This window comes from Phodopus roborovskii, unplaced genomic scaffold (assembly GCF_943737965.1).
Source record: "Phodopus roborovskii unplaced genomic scaffold, PHOROB, whole genome shotgun sequence".
NCBI lineage: Eukaryota > Metazoa > Chordata > Mammalia > Rodentia > Cricetidae > Phodopus > Phodopus roborovskii.
In genome coordinates, this window is record NW_026126618.1 from 5,337,692 (window position 1) to 5,361,788 (window position 24,097).

The 24,097-nt window shown below is 43.9% G+C and overlaps 1 protein-coding gene and 1 non-coding gene across 2 annotated transcripts in view; one reads left to right on the forward strand and one right to left on the reverse strand.

The window, feature by feature from the left end:
- The window catches only part of Fgd6 (FYVE, RhoGEF and PH domain containing 6), a 108,886-nt gene that overhangs the window by 39,286 nt on the left and 45,503 nt on the right, over positions 1 to 24,097 (forward strand). Inside the window, exons 4-5 of the mRNA XM_051206307.1 lie at positions 17,164 to 17,231; positions 17,320 to 17,350. Of these exons, the coding sequence (XP_051062264.1) occupies positions 17,164 to 17,231; positions 17,320 to 17,350 (99 nt within the window). The remainder of the gene's footprint in view (positions 1 to 17,163; positions 17,232 to 17,319; positions 17,351 to 24,097) is intronic.
- Positions 8,658 to 8,764, reverse strand: LOC127237947 (U6 spliceosomal RNA). The gene has a single exon (XR_007835890.1). It is a non-coding gene; the product is annotated as a U6 spliceosomal RNA (small nuclear RNA).

Below are 24,097 nucleotides of genomic sequence, written 5' to 3' on the forward strand. Positions count from 1 at the left end.
GGCTTTTTATTTGTGCATGATTATATGTGGGTATAAATGTACGCAGTTATGTCTGGGTCATGAATCTCTTAGGGATTGTTCTTGTCCTGCTGCTAATTCTTACATTTCTTTGTTGTGGGTTTTGCTTGTTTGTTTGTTTTGTTTTATGTGTATGACTGTTGTCTGCATGTATACCTTAGATCCCTTGGTACTTGAGTTCCAGACAGTTGTAAGCTGTTGTGTGGCTTCTGTGACTTGAACCTGGGATTTTTTGGAGACCAGCCAGTGCTCCTAAACACAGAGCCAACTCTATCTAGCACATTGTTTTTTGTTTTTGAGACAGTGTAACCTAGTCTGGCATTGAATCATAGCAATCCTTCTGCCTCAGCCCTGGTAGTGCTGAGATTATAGGCACGAGCTACCACAGCTAGGGGAATTCTTAAATTTCTTGAAAGAGGGGAATTGTATGCATTTGGGGCTTGATCACACCTTTAAATGTTTAAGTAGATTTATTGTGTGGGGGTGTGTGGGAGCACATTGGAGCAAGCATGCTTGTATGCCGTGGTACTTGTGTGGATGCCAGGAGTCAGCCCTCTCCTGCCCCGTGGTTGCAGGTTCAAACTCAGGTTTTCAGGCTTATAGCCATCTCACTGTCCTGATCTTGTCCTTTTAAGGACACAAGGATTGCTGTTTGTACTGGTTACTTCTCACGTTGCTGTGGCAACATACCTGATAAGAAACAAACTTGTGGGAGGAAGGGTTGTTTGGGCTCACAGTTCAAGGATACAGATCCTCGCTCGTGTCCTGGAAGTCATGGCAGATGGTGCACGAGGCACAGAGTGCCTAATGCCGGTTCCCAGCTTGCTTTCCCCTTGTATTCAGTCCAGGACTCCAGCCCATAGCATGGTGCCACCCACCTACAGTTAGGGTGGGTCATTTAACCCAGTGGAGGTCATCTTAGTTAGGGCTACTACTGCTGTGATGCAGCATTATGCCCGAAAGCAACTTGGGATGGAAAGACTTTGTTTCTTTACATATCCTGAATCACAGTTCAATGAGGAAAGCCAAGGCAGGAACTCAAAAAACCTGGAGACAGGAGCTGCAGGAGAGAGGATGGAGGAGGGCTGCTTACATACAGGCTGCTTTCTTACAGAACCCAGGACCACCAACCCAGGGATCGCACCACCCACAATGGCGTGGGTTCTCCCCCATCAATCGCTGATTAAGAAAATGCCATACAGGCTTGCCTACTGCCCATTTTTATGGAGGCATTTCTTCAGTTGAGGCACCTTCCTCTCAGATGACTCTAGCCTGTGTCAAGTTGACATAAAAGTAGCCAGCACAAGGGTAATCCTTTGTAGCTCTGCCCTTAAGCTTGTCCTCTGTGTTATTATAGATCCTGGCAAGTTGGCAATGAGTGTATTAACTGTCTCACTGCTACTAATGTAATCATTGTGTTAAAACAATCCAGTATGTGTTATGTGTGTATATATTCGCGCGTGTGTGTGTGTGTGTGTGTGTGTGTGTGTGTGTGTGTGTGTGAGAGAGAGAGAGAGAGAAAGGGAGAGAGAGAGAGACATGAAGATTGTCCATATTTTCATAAAGGTTTGGGATATGTGATAGGGAAATTAATTGTACTGTTTTAGTTTATTATAAGCATCTGTATGTTTCATTTGAAATAACATTTCTTTGAATAAAGATATTATGAAAGGGAGGAAATTAGCATAGCGGCAGTGTGCTATATGGGAGTGTTACAGGATGGAATTTTAAAGGACCCTCACAACGTAGCATGCCAGGGAGGAAACCCTTGTCACGAGTCCTTATCCTATTTTACTCATCCATTATGCCTCCTGCTTAACATATTGTTGCTCTGTTTAAATTTGCTTATCCCTTGTAATGAATGGCACAGCATGGTTATCTAAAATTGAGTCCCAGGGCTGGAAGTTGCCTCAGTAGCTCAGAGCCCTTGTAAAGATCCTGAATTCAATTCCCAGTACCCTCATAGTGGCTCCCAACTGCTGTAACTGCAGTTCCAAGGGATCTGATCCAATTCCAAGATCTTTTCTGATCTTGTCATATGGTGCACATACATACATGCAAGTAAAGACACACACACATAAAATAAGTAAAATAAAACAATTAGTTACCAGCTATGGAACTAATCACTTAATCTTTTTGGTTTAAAGAATGCCACTTTGTAAATGAAGACAAAATATTTGACATGTGAAAAAACTTAGAATATTATCCAGCATGGGGTTCGAGCTTGTTGATTTTGCTGTTTGCTGATGAGACTTAATTTCTGAACTGGGTGTAACAGCACACATTTGTGATTCTAGCAGTTGGGGGCTGAGGTAAGAGGATCGGCATTAGTTCTAGGCTACCTGGGGTTAAATAGGAAGTTCCAGATTGGCATTGGATATAGAACGAGACACTGTCTCAGACACACATGTACCCCACCCCCTACCTGACGGGGTTAAGTATCAGAGCAGGGTGTTGGAAGTAGGCGCTTGAACTTACTTAGGCCGGGATCTGTGAAGCTCCCGATAGCTGAGTGACGTACAGAAACACTTAGCGGCCAGAAGGGTTTGTTTGACTGGAAGGGCACTCACCCTGCCTGTGCCGCACTCACACCTTCCCACTCTGGTTTGCAAGCTTGCTTCCTGGGTTGCTGCTTCTTGATGAAGACCCTACAGTATGCCAGCGATGGATACCCCTCCCTCAGGTCCCAGGTCACATCAGTGTTTGCTCGACATTAGCAGTGACCTTGGCCCTTGCCTTTGTGGTGTGCCCATCTCAGTGGAGGAGGAAGAGGGACCAAACCCACAATCAGAAAGAGGCCCAGAGCGCTTGCAGGCTGCGAAGGGAACATAACAGTGATGTGCTGGAAGCTGCAGTGGCTGCTTTGGATGAAAGCCTCTGAGAAAGTGATATTTGACTAGAATTTAAATGGGCGCAAAGAGCCAAAGCCTGTGGAGAGCTTGAGAAGGAACATTCAAACAGTATTGTGTGAGAGCCATAATTAAGACCGAGCTTTGCCCTCTTCCTTTCCCTGTCTCATGCTGCTGTTCCGGCCTGTTCTTTTCCCCTTGAACCTTGTCCAGTTTCTCTCTTCATCGAAGTGCTAACCGCAGTTTTCTCCACACGGCTGGACACCGGACGGCTGGCTGCACCGTGTAAAGGAAGGCTCTGCCGTGTTCCATGATTCTTCCCAACATTCTGTTCTGTCGCTGCCTGCTTCACCCCTGATTTTGTGGTCAGTGGGGACTCCTCCGTGTAGTAGGCTTCTCTCTCTGACTTTCTTTTGGGACCCCAGCCTCAAAACAATGACATGGAGATGAGACTATTACTAATTATGAAAGCTTGGCCTTTAGCTTAGGCTTGGTCACAACTACCTCATAACTAGAGCAGTTTCTGTTCATCTACGTTCTGCCATGTGGCTCTTTTCCTCCCCTCCATTCTGTGTGTCCGGCTCCCTCTGTGTCCGGTTGGTGTCTCTGTGTGCTTAGATTCTAGCCCTGCCTTTCTCTGGCTGCCTGGGATTCCCCACCTCATCACTCCTGCCTGCCTATTGACTGCTCAGCTTTTCATTAAACCAGCCACATCGAGCATCTCCACCCGGTGTTCAAATATCCCTCAGCACCCGAGGTGCCCCCTCTGTCTGTGTGCCTCTTTCCCTTCCTGTCTTTATTTCAGTTTTGTGTCCTTTTGTGTCACATTACCATATGCCTGCTTGCTAAATCTTTTATCTTTTTCTAACACACGCGCGCGCGCTTGTGTGTGCGCGTGCGCACATGCGCTATCACACATTTGTTGAGCTCAGGACAGTTTGTGTGAGAAAGTTCTCTCCGCCCTTGTGTGGATTTTAGGGACTGGAATCAGCTCTTTAGGTTTACGTGACAAGTATCTTTACACGCTGAGGTATCCCCCCCCACACACACACACACTTCAGGGGGACTTCTTTTCAGTTAATTGTGGACATGTAATATTCTTTAGACCTTGTACCAGTAGCATCAATAATGTCTTCCTTTAGATTGTGCTCTCAGGGACTTACATTATGTCTCTTCATCTGGAGCAGCAGCAGAGACTATGTTAGTTCCCTTCTAGACAGCTGCCAACCTGCCTAACCACAGCCCAGTGAGGGTTTTTACGTAGTCTGCTTTCATAGTGGTTAGGAAAACACAATCTTTGGGGCCTTCCTTTACACGGTGCAGCCAGCCGTCCGGTGTCCAGTGCCGTGTGGAGAAAACTGCGGTTAGCACTTCAATGTAGAGAGAAACTGGGCAAGGTTCAAGGGGAAAAGAACAGGCCGGAACAGCAGCATGAGACAGGGAAAGGAAGAGGGCAAAGCTCGGTTTTAATCATGGCTCTCACACATACGGTTTCAAACTCTCAAGGTCTGTGATTTTGAACAACTTCCTTCCATTAAGCCCTTGTTTCCACCTCTGACAAACAAAAAGAAGTAGACCATAGGATTGGTGTTGCCCTTATTTCAAGGGTTGTTGTGATGGAATGGTAACACTGCTGTGAGCAATGTTCCTGTGGTGATACTGTGTTTATGATATAACGAATAAAGCTTGCTTGAAGATCAGAGTGCAGAGCTAGCCATAGAGACCGGGCGGCAGTGGCACACACCTTTAATCCCAGCAGCCACGCTAGTTAACCCTAGAGACCAGGCGACGGTGGTCAGGAGACAGAGGCAAACAGATCTCTGTTAGTTCAAGGCCACCCTGATCTACACAAAATGATCCAGACTAAAAGAGAAACAGAACTCACACAAAGGTGATCCTAGCCCTAGGGAGATGGAGATAGGAGTCATATGGTTGGACAGGGAGAGGATTATAAGGTGGGAGAAGACTAGAGAGATACAGTCTGGGCATTCTGAGGTTTGATGGAGAGCATTACAATCTGAGTCAGTCGGGAGCAATCTGAGGATCGCCGCTTCGGCGGCCTGAGCATTGGTAGAGGTGAGAGTTCTCACCTGGCTACTTGGCTTCTCTGATCTTCAGCTTTAATCCCAATGTCTGTCTCTGTCTCTGTCTCTGGGGTTTTATTATTTGTTCTATAATGTCTGACACAAAATGAATGCACAACAGATTTTTTTTTTAGTTTTTCCTGCTTATGCACAGCAAGGGAAATCTCAAACATCTCATAGCCAGCATTCTATGAGTTCGCCCATGAATATATACTGTCTAACGTCGTGTGCCTTGTCTTTGCCGAGTAAGGAAGTGGCATTCTTATATTCAGGATACTGTTGTGCTTCAGTGGGAAGACTGTGTTTCGGACTTAGCTCTGCTCTGCTGGATGACCCTGAACAAATAGTCACTTTCAGTCAGGTTTGTTGGCACATGCCTATAATCCCAGCACCGGGGAGGCAAAGACAGGAAGATTTACATGAGTTCAAAGCCAGCCTGGTCTACATAGTGAGTTCCAGACCAGCCAGGACAGTGTAACTGCACCTCTACTCAGAAAAGAACATCAAATGTATTTGTAAGAATGTGGAGGGTTTAAAGGGAGAAGAAGGACTTTGGGATATAGTTGCAGTTTTTCCAAAGTTTTACTATCGTCACTATGTGGCCCAGAAATGCTGTGTTTAATACCTACTTATCCAAGAGAAATGGAAATAAATGTCTACACAAAAGCTTGTGTTCATATCATCATTGTTTATAATTGAAAGGTCTCACCTGGGAGTTTAAGGGGCTGCTAAGATGATCATTGGGAGCAACTAGTTGCTTAGAAGAATTACTAATGGCAGCTAACAGCGTGGTTGGGGGCTCCGAGGAGAATTCATGCCCCGGTGACAGACAGTGTGTGGGGGCTGAGGAGAGATTAGGGCCCACCTGGGAAGTGGCCTGGGGATGGGAGTGGTTTCATAGCACTGGCCTGCAGCCAGGCTCTCTTAGTCCTGGGCAGGAGAAGGGGAGGGAATGGGGAACAGGCTGTGTGGCCATCAGTGCCCTCTTTGGTACAGACTCGCCCCCAGGGGAGATGCTCAGGCACCTGCAGGTCTGTTAGCTAGAGTGTCACCATGTCTTAATAGGGCATCTGTGAGTATCTGGGAGGGAGTTGGCTGCAGGAGTGGCCTGAGCAGCAGCTGGATTCACATGCACTACACTGTCATAGTAGTGACCAAAACAAGAAAATCCAAATGCTCATCAACTGAAAAGTGAAAAAATTCAGGGTTACCTCTCTACACAGTGAGGTAATGTTTGGCTATAAAAAGGAATGGAGAATGTCTAGTAATGGGCACAGAGCTTTTTGGGAGATAAAGAAGTATTCTAAATTTAGATTGTGGTGATGGCTGGACAGCCCTGAATTCACCAAGAGCCACTGAACTATTTAAAGAATAAAAACCACATTTTATGGCATATAAAAGCAGCCAGATGTCATGGTGTTTTGCCTTTATTCTCAGCACTTGGAAAGCAGAGGCAGGTAGAGCACTGTGAGTTCGAGGCCAGCCAGGACTGGAGAGTGAGAACAACACTGCCTGAAACAACACCACCAGCCAAAAGTCCCCAACGGCAACCCAGACTTCCCACCGGCTCTATCATACACACTGTCGTTGATTCATGTGAAATGCAGGGATTTTAGGAAGGGTGCACAACCTGCTTGAAAACCCCTGATTTGGAATTTGTAATTACAGTCCGTTTCTGCTAACAAATTGGCTGCTACATCAGTCACAGAAGCTAAATGATATCCATAGCACATGTTTGGAGGAGAGTAATAGGTCACGGAAATCTTTACTAATTCCCTTTGGAAATTCTTGTGTGTGTGTGTGTGTGTGTGTGTGTGTGTGTGTGTGTGTGTGTTGGGGCGAAGTGTTAAACAGGTATTCCTGTGTGTGCACGTACACGCTAGAGGTCAAGGGTTATTGTCGGGCGGCCTCCTCTGTTGTTTTCCACCTGATGTTTTCCCAAGGGGCTCTTCCTGAATCTGGAGCTCACCACTTCAGCAAGAGCAGTGGCTGCTGTCTTGTCCAGCTTTTTATGCTGGTACTGGGGATCTGAACTCAGATCCTTGCACTTGTGTGACAAGCACTTTATCCCCTGAGCCATCTCTCTAGCTCCCTGGAAGTTCTTTAGATTTTAGTTAATTATTCTTTCAGTTTAAATGCTTGTTTTAAAGAAATGTGTTGGGCATGGTGGCTCATACCCATTTCGCATTTGGAAGAAAGGGCAGGAGGATTCCTGCAAGTCTGAGGCCATATTGTTTTACATAGTATAAATCTCAAGCTAGCCAAGGCAATTTGGTAAAACTTAGTCTTGAAATAAACTAATTTAAAAAAGAAGTGAATTCATTTTATGTCTTTGTAGTTGGAAATTCATTCTGTAGCTTCTCTGAATATTTGTTTCTCTGTTCCTTTTCAAATCTTCTGAAAGTGGCTGTGATAGTTTCCTTGTGAAGAGAAGGGTGGGAGACTGGAAAGGACAGTGACCTGTAGGTAACATCACCATATCTCCTCATCTTTGCCACGAAAATGATAAAGAGCTGTGCCTTGGGCAGGGCTTCCTGTTAACATTCTTCTCTTGCAAGTAGTTCTCTTATGATAGGGAAGGCCCCTTAGGTAGTATTAAACTAACTGGGAAAATGTCATTGGACCTCACTGGTCCTGAGCAACTATGAAATGGAGAGAACTTACAAAGCTGGGTTGATCAGAGCATATCACTGGATTTCAGATCAAAGGTTCTGTTTGGAATTTGTGTGACTTATTTCATGACCCTTGACAACCTGTTTTCATTTGTCTGTGGCTAGTGTTTTGACTTCCATAGCAGTCCACTTTGCTTTGGGGAGATGTTGTTATTTAACAGGCAGTCTGCTTTGAAATGTGATATAGTTTCATTAGCTGAGAAGCCTGAGATGCCAAACACAGTCTCTTGAGGTCTCACAGGGTGTTTCCATCATTGTTTGGCTGGGTCCGAATCAGTGACTGTTCTTACAAGGTGGAGAGAATAGAGACCTTTTAATATTTGTTGTCTTCAACTTTTTCTACTTTTAAGTGACTACAACCCATTGATTTCTATCCTAGTAACATGGCTTTATTTAACTCTATAATTTTCCTAGTTTAAAGGAAAAGCAGAGGCCTGGAGGGATGGCTCAGCAGTTTGGAGCTGGTCCTGTTTGCTCCTCTGAAGTGAACAGTGGCAGATGCCTTTAATCCCGGTACTTGAAAGGCAGTAATCTGAATTAGAGGTTATTATGATCTATGTGGTGATTTCCAGGCCAACCAAGGCTATATAGTAAGACTGGGACTCAAAAAAATGAAACTAAGGGGCTGTAGAGACGGTGCTGTTTAAAAAAATGAAACTAAGGGGCTGTAGAGACGGCACCGTGGTTAACAGCACCTTATTTGTTCTTTCAGAGAACCCAGGTTTGGTCCCTAGCTCTTACATAGTGGCTCACAACCATCTATAACTGTATAGTCTTGGCTCTGACCTCTAAAGGTACAAGGTACACATACAGTGTATGTACATGCAAAATTCTCACACCCTCAAAATAGAGCTAAAAATAAAATAAATCATAGAGAAAGGCAAAATAGGTAACTGCAGACTCCTAGATTAAATTCCCTTATTTAGTTCAACCCACTATGTTTTATTGTATGTGCCACAGATTTTGAGTTTGCGGCATTTGTATTTAATGTCAGACAATTTGCTCTAGTCTTAGATCCTTTCTTCTTTTTTTTTTTTTTTATGGAACATTTCACGAATTTGCACGTCATCCTTGCACAGGGGCCATGCTAATCTTGCCTGTATTGTTCTAATTTTAATGTGTGTGCTGCTGAAGTGAGTACTGGTCACAGAAAGTGTCGGCCCCCTGTTCACATTCACTTGTTCATGAATTTTCATTGAACAGTGGATTAGGCTCTATGTTTTGTATTTAGAGGGATACAAAAGTAATTAGGTAGACTAGAGAGAATTAGAGATTTGAGCAGGTCATAATAACCCACTGGGTGGGTGTCTTATAAATAATATGTGAACAAGAGAGTAATCTTGTCCTTTGAAGGTAACAAAAGAGAGTATCAAGGCAGCCTTCATGAAGGGAAAACCTGTGACTGTCATCTTAAAGAATGAACTGGAACATGGCAGCCAGAAATCCCTGGAAGGAAAGATGGTCTTCAGAAGGGAATTCCCAAACGAAAGAAAGATGTATAGAAAGAGACAGAGAAGGGCAGAACTCATATGGAATTACAAGGTAGTTCCAGTTTGGCTGGAGGCCAGTAAGGGGTGTGGAGGAGAAAAAGCAGAACTAGTGGACACATTGTGAAATAGCTGGTCTTTCTGTTTACCTCCCACTGTTGAGTCAAGCCGGTCCTGTGCCACACGCTCCTGTGCTTGAGCTACTGTGCAGCCTCAGGCCCAAAGCAATTCAGAGGCCACTGACTGAAATCCCTGAAACCGTGGACCCAGTTGGGCCTCTTCCAAGTTGTTTATCTTGGGCATTTCCATGCAGTGATAGAAGAGTCTGTCACACATTAAGGAAAGGATCAATTAAGCATTAAGGAAACCCTCAGAAGGGTAGATTAGCAGGCAGCTCTGTCAAGACAGAGAAATTGAGGTCCCTGGCATCGATGCACGGGCATGTGCAGTGTGAAGAAGGAACTTCTCACTTCCTCTCCAGGTTGCCTGAGTCCAGTGAAGTGAGCCTAACCGGCACACCAACCAGAGAAAAAGCAGGCACACTTGTTAGCATGCGTATAGGAGCCACACAAAGAAAGGCCATACAGTTCATAGGGAAGTGGGGGGGGGGATGGGAGGGTGAGGGATGGGATGGTATGGGGCCTAGGATGGAGTGTGAAGGCTGGTTGTCTTGATGTGTAGATCAGGTCTCTCCCTGATGGCAGTCCTCAGCCGGGGGGGGGGGGGGGGGGGGGGGGGAAGGAGAGAGTTCTATTTAGCTCAGTAGGTTAAGACTTTCTCATAGTTTCTGTGAGTTAGCCTTCCCTGGTTAAGGGAGTTTGGGGAAGGAAATGCAAGACAATTGCACTTATTTTGGATGGCCTTCCTTGAGTTAGATGAACAGATCTCATAGAGAGCCTCCTCCATGCTGGAAACCACGGACAGTCGGGGAGCCTTAAAGCCTAAGGCAGCATGCGTGGTTCTGTGCTCCTGTGGTCAGCCAGTCACAGCATCATTCTCGAAGGTATTGTTTGAATGTTTACAGCGACTGGAGGGCATCAAAGGCATTTTCCTGTGTGAAGATTCCCTGACTGTGCATTCTGCCCTAGTGTGGTCTTCTCAGATGCGAAGCAGGCTCAGAGTTGTGGTCCTTTGTGGTTTTATTCCCATTGTTCACTTCTTGAAGATTGTGGCCATTTCTTTTTCATTTTTTCTAGTTATGCAAAATTATGGGTTTCAATACATTTACACACACATACACGTTTGTACTCTGCTTATATTTGCCTGCCCTTTCCTGGGCTTTTTTTTTTTTTTTTTAATCCCTTCTTCAAATGCTCACACTCTATCCCAGCTGTATGGTTCTAAAGTTTTGAAATAGTTACCTGGGAACCTGAACTGTAAGATGTGCTTCTGATTCTGGTGATCAATAAGGTCAAACGCAGCCTCAGAACAGTGAAATGGCTGCAGCACAGCTATTCTTACCCTGATTTTGCTGTAAAATGTCAGCAAGGTCAGATAGTAGCTTCCCGGTTTAGGAAGATGGCTTGAAGGTGCCACTGACCCCTTCCTCGTGGAAAAAAGCTCAGGACAACAAGGACAACAGCTATGGGCTGGTGTGGGAACAGGTGCTTGCCATCAAGCTGCCAGACTCCATGACCTGAAGTTAATCCATAAGACCCATATGGTGGATGGAGAGAACCGACTCCTGCTAGCTGCCCTCTGACCTTCATGTTCTCTCTCTCTTACACACACACACACACACACACACACACACACACGAGAGAGAGAGAGAGAGAGAGAGAGAGAGAGAGAGAGTGTGTAAATTTTGTTTCTCATGATATGAGGCAGCTTTAGAAACCCCAGCCAAAACATGTAAGGGCTACCATGTCTACCTGCAGTGTATACAAGGCCCAGCATCTCATTTGCCAACACCTACCTGATTTTATATTTCAAGACAATGTCTTACTAGATAGTCCAGGATGGCTTACAGTTCAAGATCGCTCTGCCTCGGCTTCCTGAGTTCTGCTGCACTTTGTTTGTTTGCTCTGGGACAGGGTCTCATTGTGTACCCTGGCAGGCCTCTATTCCCTGACCCTCCTGCCGTACAAGTGTGCCACTGTGCCTGCCTTGACCGATGTATTTAATTATAGCCATTCTGTAGGCATGAGGTCTCATCTTACTGTAGTTTTAACATAACCATGTCAAAACATTTTCATGCGTTTGCTGGCTCACATCTGTTCTCATTTCTGAGTTTGAGTTAGCAGAAGTTTCTATTTTATGTGTATTTCTGTACACCACATACATGCCTGGAACCTGAAGAGGTCATCAGGTCGCTTGGAAATATAGTTAGGGATGGTTCTAACACAATGTGTAGGCGCTGGGAACTGAACCCATGCCTTCGGTAAGAGTAACAAGTGCTCATTAACTGATAAGTGTGTGTGCGCGTGCGCACACGCGTGTGAGAGTGGATTCTGGATACTAGTCCTTTTCCAGAGTTACCATGGGTAAACAAGTTTTCCAGTCTGTGTTTTTGTCATTTGCTGTAGTAGAAGCATGCTGCCTGCCTAGGGATGGTGTATCTTCACTGTTGTGGAGGGTCCCCCTCTGCACAGCTCTGGCTGATCCAGGCTCAGTGGAGCAAGGCTCTGAGCAGGGTAGATCACCCGTGCGGGGACAGTACTAAGAGGAGGAAAGGAAATAAAAGGCCAATGCCAAAGCAGTTACGCCACAAAAGAGACGTTTATTTTATATGAGGGTTTTTGCTTGATGCCTGGGAAACCAGCAAGGACACTGGGTCTCCTGGAAATAGTCTTGTGTAAGTGGGCTGCCATGTGGATACTGGGAACTAAACCTATTCTGTGCAAGAACAGCAAGCGTTGTTTGTTCGTTTGTCCGTCAGACTGGGTCTTTCTATGTAGCCTTGGCTGTCCTGGAACTCTTCATGTAGACTAGGCTGTGCCTCACAGAGATCTGCCCATCTCTGCCTCCTGCCTGCTGGGATTAGAGGCATGTGCCACTGTGATACCTGGCCAGCGAGTGCTTTTTCTGCCGAACCATCCCTCTAGTCCACACTTTCTTGATTTTTGGGTTTGCATATGTGGGTGGGAGCATTGCTGGGAATCAAATGTAGGGCTCAAACTTCCTGTGTGTCACTGAACTGTACTCCTAGCTTTTTAATGGATTTCTAATTTTAAAAATATCTACTGTACTTCATTAGCATTAGCCTTATAGTTACAGATGATAAGGAGGAGTGTATAAAGTTATTAGGGAAACATTGATTTGTTAAGTATTTAGAATACCGGTCATCCAAGGGTACATGTGTGCACTCCCCTGCCATTAGTACATGGCTGAGATTGTGCGTTCTGAGAAATGTTAGTCATGTCTCTATTCTTTGTTTAAGAGGTGAGTGGTTGGAGTTGAGAACAAAACTTATGCAACTCATTAGTCATAATCATTCATGAACCCACTTTAGAAAAGTGGATGTTAACGGGGACAGAAGTCAAATCCCTTTAGCAATGGAATTTGAGAGCAGGAGAGCAGGAGAATGGTAAAACATACTAGGCTAATAGACTGCATTTTTATGTACTACAGATTAGTAGTCAGTTGTCCTAGTTTGGTTTCTGTTGCTGTGATGAGTAGCATAACCCAAAGCAACATGGGAAAGGAAAGGGTTTATTTGCCTTACAGGATGCTGTCCGTCACTGAGGGAAGGCAAAGCTCTGATACTCGGTAGGACCCTGGAGGCAGGAGCTAAAGCAGACCACAAGGCAATGCTACTTACTGGCTGGGTTCCAGGCTCACATCGGGCAGTCTGTCTTCTAATGCTCAGGGTTACCCATCCAAGGAGAGGACTGCCCACAGTGGGCTGAGCAGGAAATGCCCCCTAGGCATTATCACAGACTGAGAGGCAATTCCCTCTTCTCAAGTATTTCGCCAGGCAAACTTGGCCATCATATTTTCCATTTAAATATTCTCTTCATAAGTAGTTGAGTTACAGCCTTCTCTGAATATTTTTGGCAGAACAGTCTGTGTCAGTAGAAGTGTTTCTTGGTATTGCATGCAAACTTTTCTGTAAGAAAAGAAGGAAACAAATACAGGAAAACTGCAAGATTAGTGCTTACTGTCACAGCCATCTGTAACCCCAGCACTCAGGAAGTAAAGGTAAGAGGGTCAGGAGTTTAAGTCCAGTTGTTGCCGTACAACAACTTTGAGTCCGAGCCAATTAATTACATTGGGTGTGTGTTTAGCAATGAATGTTGACAAGATTCATCAGGGTTACTACCAGAAGTTGAAAGTGATGCACTATTTAATACAATAATTTCTAATTTTATACCCTGCCAAGTCAGGGTAAGACAGCCTTTCTACCTCCCTGCTGTTGTGGTCTGTCAGGTACTCTAGGCCTTAGTCAAAACTGGCTGTACCAACGTTGCTGTGAGACCTTGGGTGACTGTCCAGGTAGCATGCTGTTTCTGTCCTTGCTGTACCTTTTGGAAGTTGCCCATTCGCACTTCCTGCCTACCCTAGTATTATTATTTTCCTTCTCAGGTCTTTGATGAGGTTGAAGATTAAACTATCACAACTATTATTTTGTCTTCCTAGTTAGATATATTAGGTACTAGACTTGAGCTTTCCAGTTTAGGACAACTCTATTGTAAACCCCGTTTTGACTTCACCCTAGGACTAGGTAGTTAGGTCTTAAGTTTGTATGTTCTCAATTTTCCTTTTCTTAGAACACACTTGTTATTATTCACTATTTTGTATGTAGTTTGTGTATCTAGCCCAAATCTTTTCTTTAGACTAAAAGGAGAATTATAGTGAGATATTCACCTTGTCCGCACTTGTGGCATAGACCACGCCCCTTGGGGGTGAAGACAGGGCCAGATGTGACCTGGGGGAACTAGGGCTGAGGAGGGGGCTCGGAGAGCTCTCTCTTGCTTGTAGCACAGGGACAGGAGCACATCGGGAGGCATCCTTGGGACCAGGAACCTGCTAGTGTTCATCTATGTTGTGAGTGAATAAACATCTATTCGGCCTGTTTGTTTCTCCTGATCCTTATTAAACATCAAAGTGTGTGTGTGTGTGTGTGTGTGTGTGTGTGTGTGTGTGTGTGTGTGTGTGTACATGTGTGCATTTGTCTATGGAGACCCAAGATGTCAGATGTCTTTTTTAATTGTCCTTCACTTATCTGGGGGAATGGTCTTTCACTGAATCTGCTTTGTGCTAAGTATTATAGCTAGACAGGTTTGATGGAGCCATCTCCCTGCCCTGTGATAAATGACACAGTACTTTTTAGGTTAATAGTTGGAGCTCTGGACTTTCTTTCTGGTTCACTCCATTGTCAGGTGTATTGCTGAGGATCAAGTCCAGGACCGCAATCGTGCTAGGTGAGCACTCTTTTACTGAGCACAAGCCCCACCCCCGACTCCTAATAATCAGCTTTAAATCTCTTCAGTCAGTCTTCTGCTCTTAGTGTATATGTTTTCTATATTCATCGCTATGGCTACAACTACTGTTTATGACATATGGTCTCAAAAGCAATTTTTTGATGAATATAAAAATATTCCCCCTCCCTGCATTTCTAACTTACATGAACACAGACATAACTATAATTCAAAAAAAGAAATTTAGCCAGGCATTTGTGGCACGTGCCTTTAATCCCAGAACTCAGGAGGCAGAGGCAGGAGGATCTCTGTAAGTTCAAGGCCAGCCTAGTCTACAGAGCTAGTTCCAGGATGGGTTCCAAAGCTACACAGAGAAACCCTATCTTGAAAAACCCATAAGGAAGGAAGGGAGCAAGAAGGAAGAAGGAAGGAAGGAGGAAGAAAGAAATTTCCAGGAACTGGAGAGGTGGCTCAGTGGTTAAGAGTGCTTACTGCTCTTGTAGAGAACACTGGTTCGGTTCCGAGTATCACATGGCAGCTCACAACTATTTCTTGGCAGTTCCAGGGCATCCATTGTCATTTTATGCCTTCCAGTGGTTCCTACATGTGATTGGTGTACACATACTCATACATAACACATTAAAATAAGTAAGTAAGTAAATGAATATATGCCCAGATTCTGGGGAGCTGAGTATGTAAACCCCTGATAGAACTCTTACCTAGCAGGTGTAGTGCTTCTTAGATCAGTCCTTAGTATTCTAACAAACAAACAGAATTCAGAAACTAAACCCATTGAAGACTATTTAGAACAAAATCTAAACGTAGTGAGGTGTGATTGTGCCTATAATCCCCAACCCCAGGAGGAGGAGATTGGAATATAAACATAAATCTAAACATACTGAGGTGTGATTGCGCCTGTAATCCCTGACCCCGGGAGGCTGAGATAGGAAGACGGTGGGTCGAGGCCAGCCTGGGCTATAGCAAAACCCTATCTCAAACTGAAGCAAAACAAATTGAAATGAAAATATAAGAATGATTACTCAGTTTGCTCACGGGGCATCACCTATGCTTGGCTAAGTAAATAAAGGGACTCTAACGTATGTACAGAATACAAGCAGTCACACATTTTGAATGTATTTTCCCAGAAAGTTGACTCATTTTAAAACTGCATTTATTTTCTATCTTTGTTTTGACATGGCGCCATGTGAAAATGAATTCAAGAACTAAGAAAGGGCTTGGGTGTGGTTTAGTGGTAGAGCTCTTGCCTAGCATGCTGAAGCGCCCCCCCCCCACCTTTGGATACCTAACAGCACAAAAATAGTAAATAATATGAAGAACTAAGACAACCCTTTGAACTGTCACAGTGCTGTGTGGGTCTGCTGGGATGGCACACCAGTTCAGCATAGAGAAGGCTACTTCTGAGAGCCACTGCTTTAACACATCTCTCCCACCCCGTGGCATTCTGTTAATGAATGACTAGTGCGTTGCCATGGGGATGGTTTATGCATTTCCTTGCCCAGTAGTTCTTGAGGCAGCACAAAATAACTGTCTTGGTGCTGCCAGTGCTGGAAAGAATGCAAACAAGAATGGGGAAATAAAAAAACCAATCTTTACAAAAACGGAGCTGATGTTTTCCTACAGATGCATCAGAGCTTTTCCCTTTTCATAGTAGCAGAATTTGCTCTTTAATTTTAATGTGTGTGTGTGTGTGTGTGTGTGTGTGTGTGTGTGTGTTGATGTGCACATATGTATTGCTCTGCTGAGGGGTTGAGGCTGTGTGTATGCCCACTAAACTTGTACTGCTGTTACATCCCCAGCCTGGTTCCAGCTGTCATTTCACCTTAAGTCAATGTTTTAATTGCTTGTTCTTTATTTACTGTTTATTCCTCTTCACTAAGGAATGGTGTTTTCAGATCTTTCTGAAAATGGAAAGGGAAATGTCTTCTGTCTCCTGCAAACAACAACAAACTTACACGTCAGCATCTTTTTCTCCCAGATGTACAGTTTGTGTCCTCACTGTGGTATTTAATATTCACACCAAGAAGTGATTAAATGATGTCCTTGGGATGATAAAGAGCCCCGATTAACTGTACCTTCAGAATTAGAGTGATTTCACTTATACAGCCCATCAATAGTTCTTCATTACACATCTTCAGTGTTATCTGAAAGTGCTTTCATTTATTTATTCTTTCATTCAGTCTTGTAGTGTCTGTCTCAAGTCGCCTGTGTGTTGGGATTACTTATATACACTGCCTCATTGGGCTTTGATACTCATAGCTGTTTCCCTTGCAAGCTATGACATTTCCATGTTTAACCTTTGATGCTGTTCAGTTGATTGATGGTGGGTTGGTGGGTTGGTTGGTTGGTTGGATTAAGGGGGTCTCAATATATATCCCTGGCTGGCCTGTAACTCACTATGTAGACTTGGCTGACCTTAGAGCTATATCTATCTCTAAGTACTAAGATTTAAAAGTGTGTGTCCCCCAACCCCATTCCTGATTTCTCTCAGCTACTTCTGTATCATGATTTATCATCTTATTTAATTCCCCACGTTTGCCTTTGAGGTATTATGTAGTATGGATTGTGTGCTCATAGAAAACATAGGACCAGGGCTGAAATGCATGTCTAACCAGCTTTTAGCTGATCCCATATTTTATGAATTGATGCTTTCTCAATGCACTCTTTATCTTCAGGATGAAGATACTGGAATGAAAAGCAAAGTTCATCATATTGCCAAGGAGATCATGAGCTCAGAGAAAGTGTAGGTATCAAGTTAGCAGTTCAGAGACTGTTCTTCCCACCTGGCTTATTAAAACATTTTTATTGCTTTTTTTTTTTTTTTTTTACAGGTTTGTGGATGTGTTAAAACTTTTACATATTGTAAGTATCTACTAATATTTTTTTCAAATCTAAATTATCCCCAGACCTGTCCTTTTCCTACCCTAAAGATTCTTAGCACAGCTAACTAGTAAACTATGTCCATGTGTTCTCTAATCCTTTGTGGTAGGCGGAGTTTCTCTGTGTCTTGGCTGGCATTTTCCAAATAACCAACTCAGAGTCTTAATATTAATTGTAAATGCCTGGCCAACAGCTCAGGCTTATTAGTAACTAGCTCTTACAACTTAAATCTACCCATTTCAATTAGTCTATGTATTACCATGTGGCTCATGGCTTTACCTGGCCTCCAGCACGGCTTGTTCTCTCTGAGTCTCCTGGCGACTCCTCAGACTCTGCCCTTCTTCCTCCCAGCATCCTGAGTTGGTTGTCTCCCTATGTTTCCTCCCTGGCGACCAGCCATTTTGGTTTTTAGTAAACCACTTGGAGTGGCAAATGTTTACAGTGTACAAAAGGATTATTCCACAGCACTTGATTATATTTTAAATTTATTATAAACCTTTATATATTTACATATTTGTGAATTCTGTATATAATAGACATTTTACAAGTTGTGTCTTATTTACATCCTGATAATACCTAGATGATTTCTGAAAATATGTCTTCAGCAATTTCCATCTATTTATAATAAATGAGCCGTGGCAGCTGCTTCCTCCTTCTCCTCTTCCTCCTTCTCCTAGTTTCCCTCCCCCCTCTCTCTTTTTCACCCAGTCTACACCCTAGCACCCATAATGATGATACATCTTTTGGGGGAATTTCTTCTCTAAATAGTTCAGGAAGCACAGACACTTAAGACAGCTATTTTTATCGCTAACTTTTGAAATAATTGTCAGCTTGAACGGACCTGTTAGGAAGCAACTGTATGTTTCTGGCCACACACCTCCTCTTGCAGTTTTTTGTCCTTGCAAGTTTTTACAAGATCCATGTTCACTGGTAGTTAAAGTGTGTTTAGTTTTGGTTATATTTTGGCAGTATATCCCAAACAGCCCTCACATGTGTGCCACTAAGTGCTCAAGTCCAAACCTTCCCTGGAAAATTTGATAGTCTCTGCCTGCCTCCCTCTCTTCCTGTCTCTGTCTCTCCCACCCCTCCTCCTATCCCATCCCCCGTTTTCCCTCTAGCCCTCTCCTTCTCTCATTTTACCCTCTTTATCCATCTCTGTCCTTCTCCCCCCTTCTCCTTTAAAATAGAGTCTCACTTTAGTCCATCTCTGTCTACCTCAAAGGTGTAGTGACCCTCCTGCCTCAGCCTCCAGACTGCCACCAGGCCGGATGACAGTCTGACAGAATAATTCTAGTTTCATTCTGTTGTTTGGTAAAAACCCTGTGACCGAATGTCGAGGGAAGGGTTTCTTTGGCTCACACTTCCAGTTAGAAATCCATCATTGAGGGAAGAAGTCAGGGCAGGGTCTCCAGGCAGGACCCATGGAGGAACATGACTTACTTTCTCACAACCTAGCTCGTGTTCAGCTAGCTTTCTTCTATTACTACTACTAAGGGTTGGTGCTGCCCTTAGTAGGCTGTGCCCTCTTCCGTCAATCATGAGTCAAGACATGGCCACAGGCCAACTGTTCAGGTAGTTCCTTATGAAGGTTTCTTTGTCCCAGGTGACTCAGGATTGTATGAAGTTGACAACAAAACTAATCAGCGCATAGACTTTCAATAAACCCAGGAAACTAGACCCAAGACGCCCTGCACATACTGATATCTAATGTCAAATAGAACACGGGGTTCTTGGGTTTTTGTTGTTGTTGTTGTTAGTTTTTTCAAGACAGAGTTTCTCTGTGTAGCATTGGCTGTTCTGGAACTTGCTCTGTAGACCAGGCTGGCCTCGAACTCAGATCCACCTGCCACTGCCTCCTGAGTGCTGGGATTAAAGTGTGCACTACCAACCACCCAGCTTCATTTATTTTTCTGAGTACGTCATAAAATGAGTAGATTTCCCCAGCTCTCATCCTTTTTCCCGTCTTAAAATCATCATTCTGTCCTGAGTCACTGTCTCACGAGTCGTGGACTTTTAAATTATCAGTTGCTTTGTCTTCTCTTCAGTCCCTGTTAACGTAGCTACTACCTCCATCGCTGAACAGTTGTATTCATATTAAGACCCATATACATGAAGTTCACTGTTAAGAGCATATTTGTCTTGCTTCTGTCTTCCCTGCCTTGGTTTGGCATCTCCTTCTCTCTGTGGCTGTGTTTCAGATCTTTGCTTCTCAGCTTCCAAAGACTTGTAGATTAACAGATGTTCCTGTGATTATTTAAATTAGCTTTTTTGTTTGTTTGTTTTTGTTTTAGTTTGAGACAGGGTTTCTCATTGTAGCAGCCCTAGCTATCCTGGAACTCACTCTGTAGACCATGCTGGTCTCGGACTCACAGAGATCCCCCTGCCTCTGCCTCCCGAGTGCTGGGATTAAAGGTGTGTGCCACTACCGCCCTGCTCAATTACTAAATCTTTTTAAGTAAATGGCCTTTTAATGAGTGTTCTTAATGCCCTTTAGTGTATTATACAACTATGTTATACAAGTTATTTAATTTTGGCCTAAAATAGTTTTTTTTCCTGTTGTTTATTTTAAATGAAGAAAGTAGCCAACTATTAAATGTCAAAGCCAGACTTCGAAGTCTGGTCTATGTGAGTTCATGGTGTAAAACTGTGAAATGCTTGCTTGCGATCCTAACTGTTGCTATTTATAGTGTATCTGTAGGATGTAGTATATCCTTGGGCATATTTGTTGCTTACACAATACTTTAAAGCTGCCTAGGAAACCAGAGAAACTCTAGTCTTTCATCTTATAAAGATAAAATAGAAGCTGGAACTTGTTACTTAGATTTCTTATGAACATTGCACATTAATGTTATTAAAGAGGGTTGGAAACATGCCATAAACAGTTGGTTTCAGTTATGTTTTGCATTGAATGCATTGATGATTATGAACAACCTGACTTGTGCATACAGAAAAGGAGGGATGATTTCACCCAGAAAAATATTTTCATTTTAAAAACAAAGTCAGCAAAGCATGACAGCACACCCCCATAATCCCAGCTCGGGGGAGGCTGAGGCATGCAGATCATGAGTTTAAGACCATTGTGGGTTATAGAACAAGTCTGCCTGAGCAAACAAGACAAAAGCAAAGCCACATTGTTTTGAGGTGGGGACTTCCCCCCTTTATTTTCACTTCACACTTTCCCTTTTATTTTTGCATATGCATTATAAGCCTTTGACCACTGCAGCTGCTTTGCTTTTAAGTGATTTTTACTTACTGTGAGCTCCCTGTCTGTTCCTGTGTCCATGTGTTCCCTGTAATTCACAGGCCCACATTAAACAATGCCTCAAGGTCAAGCCTGCTGCTTGGGACAGCTGGTAATGAAGTCAAACACTCCTCTCTGGTTCTGGAGGCCCTGCCTCTGTAGACATGGCCATCTGCTCAGTGCTTCGGTGCCTCAGATGTTCAGACTAGATCTTATTTGCATCGATTTTTGCTCAGGTTGTCCCTGGGTGATCAGAGTTGGCAGAGTGGGCATGCTCATATTGTAAAGAGTTGGAGTTATTCTGGTTTTTCTCTGTGGTCTGTTGGGGGAAATGTTAAGACTAACACTGTGATACACTTTAGTTAGATCTCTAAAACGTCCAGTTTGAATGTGCATTTAGTGAATGTTATAGGTGATTTGACTTTGGTAGGTTTTAACTAGAATTGGTGTTGCGTGTAGATGACGTTAGTACTGTCTAACCCTTTATACCACCTCCCCTTCTCCCTTATTCAGTTACGCAGTCTCTGTCTCCCACCCTACTCTCCTTTCCACTGCTGGTTTTCAAACCCAAGGGCCTCACGGGATCTGTGCTAATGCTCTTCCACTGAGCTACACAGCCAGGTTTGTTAGCCAGGAGCCAGGGTGCAGAAACAAGCCCTGGGTCTCCTTGCTCACCGGCATCTGCATCTGTGTAGTTAACAGAGTTTTGGTGAATTTAGATGCTTCCACCCAAAATAGTTTTGTGGTTCTTAAAGATCATCACACTTTCCCAAATTATCCTGGCTTTTGGGATTTAGGAAAATAACTGGGCATATGTTATAATCATCTTTTTTTTGTTTAATTTTAAAAAAGAAAAACAAACGGACAAACAAACACGTCGTGACTTCCCTCCATTGGTACCACTTTGGCCGTGGCTGAGTTTTGTGAGTGGGTGAGAAGTTTAAAGTTATCTGGAGTTCCTGTGGAACTGGTTGCTTCTCGCTCTGGGATCTGAGTGCATCGCTTTTGGGGAGGGAGCCAAAAAAGTAGAAGGAATACAGTTGAGGTTGCCCTGCCCTGTGGGGGCTGTTTTGTTGGCTGTTAAGTTACCTGCTGGGGCTCTGGCATCTTGTCTTAGCCTGGAGCTAGGGATGCCCTTTTTGGAGTTGACTGTTGGGGATTTAACCTAGAATTTTCTGTGTTAAGCACATGTTGTACACTAAGCTGTGCTCCTAGCTGGGAACAATCTGTGTTCAAAAGGCTACCAAGAGACCTGTGATAACCCCAGGTGAAAATAAAATTATCCAGTGACATTTAAAACACATTTTGTTTTGTTACTCGAGTCAGGGTCTTTCTGTAATGTAGCTCTGGCTATCATGGCGTTCACTATGTAGACCAGGATCGTCTCAACCTCAGAGATCCACCTGCCTCTACCTCTCCAGTGCTGGGGTCAAAGAGAGGCTTGCACCACCTTTAATTATTACTACTTTTTTTTTTTTTTTTTGCATACAGTTAAGACAGACTTTGTCCCATACCAGTGCTGTTGAAGGGATTTTGCAGTGGCAAAGAGTTGGAGTTAACTCCAAAAGCAGAATTCATAGCCAAGGAGCAAAGTGAGATTCAGTGGAGAGAAGATTCCCAAGAAGACAAGAAGGAGCAAGTGGGGGACGGGTGGTCTGTACGGCTTGGGAGGTGGTGAGGAACAGGGCCGGCCCCTGGAGGTGGTGACAGGTTCTTGTAAAGCTAGGTTGTGTAAAGAGCTGCTTGAGGGACCCTGGCCACCTTGGTAAAGCAGAGAACCGCCGCCTAAGCCTGTTTAGAACATAAAACTGTGGGTCTTAGAGACTCAAACCCTTGGCGTTCCTATAGTCCTCATTAACTGTTGTTCTTTTTTGAGACAGGGTCTTGCTATGTAACTCCATGTAGCCTGACACACAGAATTCCTCCTGCCTTGACCATTCCCCATCCCCCACCCCCAGTGCTGGGTTTACACAGGTGCTTATGCCGCCACACCTGGTTTTCTTTGGCTCTCTTTTAAGTACAAAATGAACTTTCTATAATCTTCAAAGCAGTATCATTGGGTTGCAGTTCATCCAAAGCTGTCCCAAGCATCAAGTACTCTTAAAAAAAAAAACAAGCCTTGCCAGGTGTGTGGCCAGGGCCTGCAGGTCATTGATCAGCCCCCTTTGGCTGGTTTTTGTTAAATGTATCTTAAATAAACAAGTTTCCCTTTTGGCAGAGATGGAAGACACAATGCAAAGTCTGGCAGAAACTGTGTCAGTCTGGCTCCTAAGTTACTTAGCAGCTGTCATCCACCTTCACTGGCATGGTGAGGAAATACCTTCCAGTTGGAAAACAAAAGTTACTCTGCTGCCAAGGGACCAGGATAGTCACCACTTAATTTTGCAACAAGAAAGGAGCAGGCTTATTGTTGGCTGAGCAGGAACCCTTGTGTCGGAATTGTTTTAATCACTAAACTGGCAGAAGAGCTTGTAGCTGCTTACCTGCTGAGCTTTGTACAAACTTACAGTCTAGGGTGTGACTCATGAATATTCACAGTCTGAGGTGTGACTCATGAATATTTTCAGTCTGGCATGTGATTTTTTTTTTTTTTTTTTTTTTGTTAATCAGCTTTAATGAAACATTTGTAATTGTATTAAAACAGGAAATAATAGTATAAGTATTTACATAAACTAGTGGATTGCAGGTTTATTTATTTATTTTGTGTGTGTATGTGTGTGATTCCCCCTTTATTAAAATTTAAATTAGAAGCAATCTTGTTTTATATATCAACCTCAGTTCCCTCTCCCTCCCACCCTCCCCTGCCCCCCACCAACTCCCCATCCCATCCCCATTTTTGCTCCCAAAGAAGGGTGAGGCCTTCCACGGGGGATCATCAGTCTGCCAGGATGTGATTCTTAAATATGTCCCATTGAGTTCCTTCATAGGAGACAAGCTAATGGCTTCCAGAAGTGCTAAGTAGCTGCATCTTCTCCTTGCAAATGCCAGGGCTGATTGAGGCAAGCTGTCAGGGATGGGATCTGGCTATCAGTTTGATTTCTGGAGGGTATGCTTGTGTGGTTTTCTAAATTGGAGCATTTACAAGCTAAATTCTTGTTTTATATTCTACTAATTAGTTATAGGAGTTGGTTCTTTAGTTGCTAGTGTAGGTAAGGTATGTGACTACTGGGGCAACTGGGAAAAAAAAAAAAAAAAAAGATCCCAGGATCTGCCTCCAGAAAGTTTTTAGCATTTGTTAAGAAAGTAAGGTGGCTGGGCCTGCAGCTGTGTTGTAGATGTCTTGCCTAGCCTTCAGGGAGCCCTGGGATCAGTCCTTAGCACCTCATAAACTGGGTGTGGTGCTACAGGCCTGTTATTCCAGCACTTGGGAGGCAGAGGCAGGTGGATCAAAAGTTCAAAGCAATCCTTGGCTACTTAGCAACTTTGAGGCCAAACTGGCAAGACTGTAATCCCAGTCATCCAGGAGGACTGTGAATTCCCGAGGCCAG